The sequence below is a fragment of the Nyctereutes procyonoides genome, unplaced genomic scaffold, assembly GCF_905146905.1.
Source record: "Nyctereutes procyonoides isolate TBG_1078 unplaced genomic scaffold, NYPRO_anot_genome, whole genome shotgun sequence".
NCBI lineage: Eukaryota > Metazoa > Chordata > Mammalia > Carnivora > Canidae > Nyctereutes > Nyctereutes procyonoides.
This window is the reverse complement of record NW_026575125.1, coordinates 47448139-47455809: the sequence shown is the minus strand read 5'-3', so window position 1 is coordinate 47455809 and position 7671 is coordinate 47448139. Positions and strand designations below refer to the sequence as shown.

General features: G+C 44.2%; 1 protein-coding gene across 1 annotated transcript; it reads right to left on the bottom strand.

Annotated features, from left to right (window-relative positions):
- Positions 1–815: 815 nt before the first annotated feature.
- Positions 816–6613, bottom strand: LOC129518867 (zinc finger X-linked protein ZXDB). Its single transcript, XM_055339136.1, has one exon. It carries the CDS (start codon positions 6456–6458, stop codon positions 4041–4043), a length of 2418 nt encoding a protein of 805 aa, XP_055195111.1. The 5' UTR covers positions 6459–6613; the 3' UTR covers positions 816–4040.
- Between the last annotated feature and the right edge of the window lie 1058 nt (positions 6614–7671).

The window sequence follows — 7671 nt, the reverse complement described above, 5'->3', positions numbered from 1 at the left end:
AACATAAAGAGTTTAGGTCACAGAGACAAATAAACTTCATAATCTATGCATGTTTGACTCCCATTACTCAATCATTATATTTATTATACTAATTTTTAAAAATGCCAATGCCAATATATATTTTAATTTACAACCTACATCATCAACAGAGCCCCCCAGAAACAGACTTTTTTCTAAAGAGTTTATTTATTTATTTATGAGAGACACACACACACACACACACAGAGGCAGAGAGACAGGCAGGAGCAGAAGCAGGCTCCATACAGGGAGCCCGACTTGGGACTCGATCCTGGGTCTCCAGGATCAGGCCCTGGGCTGAAGGTGGCGCTAAACCGCTGAGCCACCCAGGCTGCCCCCAGACTTTTTTTAAAGCCATCATGTTGCTGTGTTTTCAACTGACAGGTTTTGTCTATTAATTTTTGGGGGCAGTATTTTTTGGCAAGATTTTTTAATAAGCCAAAGACTGAGGAGAAAAAAGAAAGGAAATAGGATTAAATTAAAACATGTGTCATTATTTAAAAGAGTAATGGCAACTTTATGTCACCACCACCAAAAATCAGACTTCTTACTTTGAACGTATAAAGAGGTACACCATTTTTCTAGAATATGGTATTAAAAGAGAAATCATTTGAACAAATTTCTTCAATGAAACTCTGAGCCCATGGACAAATCAAAGCTTTTATTTTGAGAAAAGCAACATTTGTCCTTTGAAAATTTCAGCAATGAGTAAGAAAAAATATATTTTATGATTTTTTAGTGGGAGAAAGTTGGTTTAAGGAATAAAAAATAAAGTCAGAGTATTAAATTCTTGTGGTGTTTAAATAATTTATTTGATGTTTGCTACTTGTGCATTCATTTCCATTCTTAACACACATATTTTCTGGACATGAAAAATAGGGATCTATTTAAGAGATCTTAATGAATGACAGTATTTTTGAAATGCACTTTATAAATACAAATATTTCAAAGCAAAGGGAGAAAACAGTTGAAGGAGTAGACAATAAAATTCTGAGTATTTTTGATTTACAAAAGTATGCCTACCGTTTTCACTAAATGAATACAACCACTTAAAAAAATATATGTGTGTATACCCACACACAGTACAGAAACATTTCAAAGTGGCAAGTTTTTAGTGCACTGCCAAAGTGCTACAGTAATTGTCATCCATAGCCATTCACGTGCAAACACTACTGACTAGTTCACTAGAGCAAATAAGAGTATTAGTTAGCCAAACTCTGTAGCAAAAACTTTTAAAAAATGAAAATAATGAAACAGAAATCTACTTCTCATCTGAACAATGTAGAAAATAATCTTGTTTATCATCTGAGTCATTTATCAGTGTGTAGGATGAGTAAATGGGCAAGAAAAGATCTATCCATTAAAAAATTTAAAAAAGAAAGGAATGGCAAAGACTGGAATGCACAAGGGAGTAGAGAGAGGAGAAAGTTAAGCACAAAGTAACAGAAATCAATTACAGTGGAAAACAGAGCTAGTTTTGACACTGAAATGAATCATGGAAGTTGGATAAGTGGAAAAGGAGAGGCAAAGATAATTTATCTTGTGTTAAGTTATATATATAACTGTCAGTCACCATTTAGAATGTAAGTTGGCTAAATTGCCACGTGTCACAGTACAGACTTTGTCAAAACTACCACACAGGGTTGTTCTGAACAACAAATAAGATACCAGTAGTGAAGAAGTTCCACAAAATTCAAAAGCTGCCCTCATATATAAGACAGACAGTTTATACAATATTCAGATTCATTCTATCCTTCCAACTCTGAGAAAATGGAAACAATGAGTTCTCCAGACCACAGAAAGGAGGAAACCTCTGCTTCATTATCAGAGCTTCACACAATAGCAGGCTCGGCTCCGCAGTCACAGCAAAGTCTGACTTTGTAAGCAGAGCAGATATGGTGATAAACTGATCTAAGGGAAATGGTTGCAAATATACCTTTGAGCAATGTCTCTACTCCTGGCATTTCCCCACAGAAATTCCTGGAAGGAGGGAGGATTATTCAGTGGAGAAAATACAGAGATTCCGTATCATACCTCACTCTAACCCTAACAAAACTCATTGCCTAAACATTGAATGGGGTTAAATTATCTCAATTTCTCCCTTACAGCAGAAAGGCCTGAGAGGGTAAAAAAAAATTATATAAATTCATCAAAATATGCCAAAGCACATAATACTTTTTTAAGAAAGATTTATTTATTTATTCATTCAGAGAGAGCGAAGAGAGAGGCAGAGACACAGGCAGAGGGAGAAGCAGGCTCCATGCAGGAAGCCGGATGTGGGACTCGATCCTGAGTCTCCAGGATCACACCAGAGGCTGCAGGTGGCGCTAAACCGCTGCGCCACCGGGGCTGCCCCGCATAATACTTTTCCTTACATATTAAAAACTGGAAAAGAAGAAAAGTCTAACGTGTGCTAGCTATGTGTGTGCATTGCCATGATCATATGACAGCTAGGAAACTCAGGCTTAGTGAGACTAATTTATTCAGGCCATTTATCCCTTACAAATTTGACCCTGGGTTTGTTCCATGCCAAAATTCTGGCTGGCAACTTCAACAAAAACAAATCCTGCCCCCATTACAAAAGGTCAGGAGGATAAATGGCAAAAACAGCCAACATATTTTTGTTATCTTTTTTCTTGTTAATTCTACCATTATTTAAGAAAATATTTTGGCATTGAATAATACTTCAGTTAAACTTTTATAAATGCCTTAAACAACATTTCCTCCTCCACTAATAGTAATTCTACAAGAACAATCCATGATATCAGAAACACAAGTAATCATCAATAAATGCATTTATCAGCAGCAGCTGCAAATATAACAAAAAGAGAGAACCAGACATTATGTACCACCTGATTAAAAGAACACATCATGAACTAAGAAACATTCCTGCCCCAAAAATTGTATTTTCAATCTGAGGAAGTCTCTAGATCCAACTACTAAATAAAGGAAACAAAGGGTAAAGGAACTTCACACCAAAAGGATGTAATGACAAAAACCTAAGATTGTGGCAAATGCTACATGTGAAACAACCTAGTTCTTCAACAAATAAAAGTGCAAAGAAAGAATCAAGGAGGAAACAGATTAAAAGACCCTTAAGAGCTTTATTGGAATTCTATATTAAAAATAAATAGCATTTATGAAATAATTCCAAATTGAAAGCTGACTAGATATTTACTGGTATTAAGGAATTACAGTTAACTTTAAGTATGATAATGAAATCATAATTTTTCCAAAAGAGCCCATACATTATATAACTATATATGGAATAATAATTGAAATGATGTACTGTATAGTATTTATTCCAAAATACCTCCTAAAAAGGGTTAGAGATAAGGTAAACAAAGTTATTTGCGAATTAATAAAAGTTAAAGTTGGGTGCTAAGGACATGGCTGTTCATTACACCATTATGTATGTTTTGGGAAAAAAGCACATGCAACACAAGCACTAAAAACTGTCCTTATTGAAGGGAGAAGAAATGTGTGGGAGATATCAGAAAGGGACACAGAACATAAAAACTTCTAACTCTGGGAAATGAACTAGGGGTGGTGGAAGGGGAGGAGGGCGGGGGGTGGGGGTGAATGGGTGACGGGCACGGAGGGGGACACTTGACGGGATGAGCACTGGGTGTTATTCTGAATGTTGGTAAATCGAACACCAATAAAAATTAATTTATAAAAAAAAATAAAAATAAAAACTGTCCTTATTTTTTCCAAGGAAATAAACTTACCAAGGAATCACAGAGATGAAAAGACCTTAGAAACAATCAATTCAAACCACCTCATTTTATAAATAAGGAAATTAAGGCTCAGATAGATTAAGTGACTTGCTCAGGGTCACACAACTCGACAGTTCCAGAGTCAAGATCATAATTTAAATCTCCAGACTTGTAGCCCAGGGCTTTGTTCTTTTTCAAACCTATAAGAAATGACTACTGGATTTAAACATTTAGTCCAGAATATCCTTAAAATGGAGTGTAATTCGTAAGAATAAGCCACGTGGCAAGGAATTAATAGTTAGTTCATACCAAAAATGAGCTGCCAGTCACTGTGATAAGATCTGTTTCTTTCTGAGAACCATGGTTTCCTGCTGCACTGGAGAATCCAAACTGGGTCTCTTCCTCCTGTCCAAAGAAGTCAGAGTCAGGATGTACATTCCATTCTGCTTTGGTTGGCGTCAGTAGTTCCGAGACACTGTTTTCACAAAGGGTGCTTGAAGGAGTCAGAGCATCTGTGTCCACTGTAAGCTTACTGCTGGGGGTCAAAGCCTGGGGCTCTTGACTCGAGTTTTTCATAGCCAAAGAGCCCAGAGATACCAATGGCCCCACACTTAGACTTGAGACATCATCCATATCTAAGGGACTCTGCTGAAAACCAGAGGCTGTCGTTCCAAAAAAGAGAGAGGTATCCAGACTCTGAGGAAGGTCACTGATGGCCATCAAGGCCCGAGGGTCCACAGCCTGCCCTAATGAATTATTATTATTAGCAGGGAGGCTCCCTGCCAGAGTTGAACTCACAGAAGCCACATCAATAGTCAAGATTCCAGAGTTTGCCAATGCTGTGTCCAGCACTGCAGCGGAGCTACTGCCAGGCACATCAGAGGAGAGAGACACTAGCTCTGCATCACTGAGGTCATTCTGTCCCTGGCTGGTAAGTTCACTGCTGGGCGTAAGAGAATTTGCAGCTTCTAGCTGAGCTAAGAGATCCTGGCCAAGGTTGTGCCTTTTGGCCAAGTGGGTCTTCATGCTGTGCTTGGATGTGAAGAGCTTATTACAAGTAGAGACTGGGCAGCGGCTTTTCCAGGTGTCCACGTCCTGCAAGTGTTTCTTGGAGTGAATGTAGAGACTACTGCGAGCAGAGAACCTGGCACAGCAGCCTTCCACAGGGCACACAAAAGGCTTTGTGCCCAGGTGGGTTATGCTGTGGCCTTTCAGATGCTCAGCCCTTGTGAAAGATTTCCCACAGCCTTCCACAGGGCACATGAACCTCCGGTCATCCTCGTGCTTCCTTTTGTGCCTCAAGAGTTTGGACATGCTGGTGAAGTTCCAGCCACAGCCGTCAAAGTCACAAAGGAAAGGTCTCTCACCTGTGTGGCTCCGCAGGTGAATTTTCAGGCGACAAGCCTTGTCGTACTGTTTGCTACAGCCTGGAAAAGAGCAGGAAAAGAGTTCCTGTTCCCTGAAATGGGCACGGTTATGGGAAAACAGGGCACTCACTGTGATAAACGTCTTCTTGCAGCCGGAAAATGCGCACTGGTATGGCCTCTCAGGTTCGAAATGGCTGCGCTGGTGGGCGCTGAGTTTGGCCTGAGTGGGGAAGCTCTCCTCGCACACCTCGCATTTGAACGAGTTCTCCTGCTCATGGCCCTTCATGTGCGCCTTGAGGTTATACACCGTGGTGAAGCTCTTGCCACAGCCCTCCGCAGGGCAACCAAAGGGCCGCAGTTTGTCGTGCGACTGCAGGTGCCTCTTGAGCTTGTAGGAGGTGGTGAAAGTCCATCCACAGCCGCCCAGGGGGCACTTGAAGGGCCGCTGGCCCTGGCTGCTGCTGTGAGTCAGCAGGTGCACCTTCAGCTGGTGCTTCTTGGCGAAGGTCTGTCCGCACTGCGCCTCGGGACACAGGTACAGCACCACGCCGGGGCCCGGGCCCAGCGGCCTGCGGGGACTCTCGGCTGCGGCCCGGCCCTCTGCCTCCTCCTCAGGCGCTGGGGCCGGCGCCGGTTCAGCCGGCTCGGCCAGCAGGAGGTCGGGCGGCAGCTCAGGGCAGTCATTGGGCTGCGCGGCGTGCGGGACCCCCGCTTGCGGAGCCATCAGACCCCCAGGCTGAGGGGCAGGCGCGACCTCAGGCTCCCAGGCTGGCGGCGGGGGTGTGGCCAGGGTGAGGACACCGTTCTCGAAGCGCAAGAGCAGGTTTTGGTTGTGGATGGTGACGGTGCCCGTGAAGGCCGCGGCGGGTGCCAGACTTGGGGCGGGGATCGGGTTCTGGGCCGGGGCTGGGGCGGGGACTGCAGACAGGCAGCGGGGGCCTAGCGCCTGGCGGCCCGCGGGATTCGCGCCACTCTCACCCTGCTGCAGCTGTGGGACCGACTCGGCCTCCTCCCTCCATACAGGCCCTGCGGCCTGGCCATCGCCCGCGGTCTCCACATCGCCACCCACCGGGTCCAGCAGCACCAGGAAGAAGTCATCGCTGTCGCCGCCACTAGCATAATCCGACCTGGGCGCCAACGGGCTCAGGCCCGGGCCCCGTGAGGCCGCGCGGGCCTCCTCGCGCCGCCTCCCGGACCCGCCATCTTGGGGGCCCCGGAGCAGCAGGAGGCGGCGCGCGGGGACCTGGCCAGCCCGCGGGTCAGGGCCGCCGTGGAACCGGCTGCCGCCCGCGGGGCTGCCAGCACCACCGCTCTGTCGTGTCCCTCGAGGCGGGAGCAGCCTTGGGCTTTCCATCTCCGAGGCGGTGAGGCTCGGCTGGAACCAGAGCCGCGGAGGAGGCGCGACCCCGCCCCCTGCCGCGGGCCCGAACACGTTCCTGAAAGGAAAAAAAAAATGTGCAATGCGCAGAAACTGGCCCTATCAGATATTAAAACGTGTTTAACGACACAGTGATTTAAATATTCTGGTACTGGATCTCTGGAACAGAATAGAAAGCCCAGAGGCAGAGCCTCGTATGCACAAGTAAGTTCTACATCCAGTATTTGTAGGAAATCAAGGATGTCTTCCCAGATAGTGGGGAAATGAAAGTTCATTCGGTACATTTAACCTAGCAATCTATCTGCTAAATGCAACTTAAATCTCTGTGTCATTATATATACCAAAATAAACACCCCCACTCCCTCCCAGTGCTAAGTATGGTGCTTTTAAAAAAATTGTTTGCTGGTTGGCTGCCTGGCTGGCTGGCTGGATTTATCAATCCAGTGAGAGAAAATTCCTGGAACAATAACACTTTGTGTCAACATCAAAGTACCATAATGCTAGCAAATGCTAATGAAAATGATGTCCTTTTCTTATTTATTTATTTATTTATTTATTTATTTATTTATTTATTTTTTATTTTTTTCTGGATAGCTTCCATATCTAGAACTGTCTTGAAAAAGGTCCTCAGGAAAATTTGTCTTACAGTTCTTTTTTTTGGCTTGCTGATGCAGAAATTAGAATGAGTAAGAGGTGAGGCCAAAACAGATTGCCACTGTTCAGCCTAGAAGTGCAAAGCTTGGAAGATGAAACAATTTATACTGAATCCTGGAAAACCCAACCCACTCCTGGGTCCTTCCAAGACAGTGCCCAACCTAAACCAACTCTTTGCCATTACATCATGGTAAATCTCATGTCCAATCCCACAGCATTCCTCAGAACATTCCTCAGTTAATGCTAGATTCTCCAGCACATGGAGGTCTCTGGACAGAGTACCAGTTAAACGTGGTAAGATTAAACCCTAAGTCACTGTGATGGACTCTACTGAGAAAAATGCACATATGACCATGTTCAATAGTCCTGGTGTACCTGCTTGCATTTCAGCGTGATGGCCCAATCTCCTTGTAATGGATTTGGCCTGTGATGCCTTAGTGATTGTATTAATGATGATGATGATTTTCCGACTTGTCTGTCATCTGTGATTTGGGAAATGATATCAATAAAGGGTGAAATATCTAGCAAGGGAAAG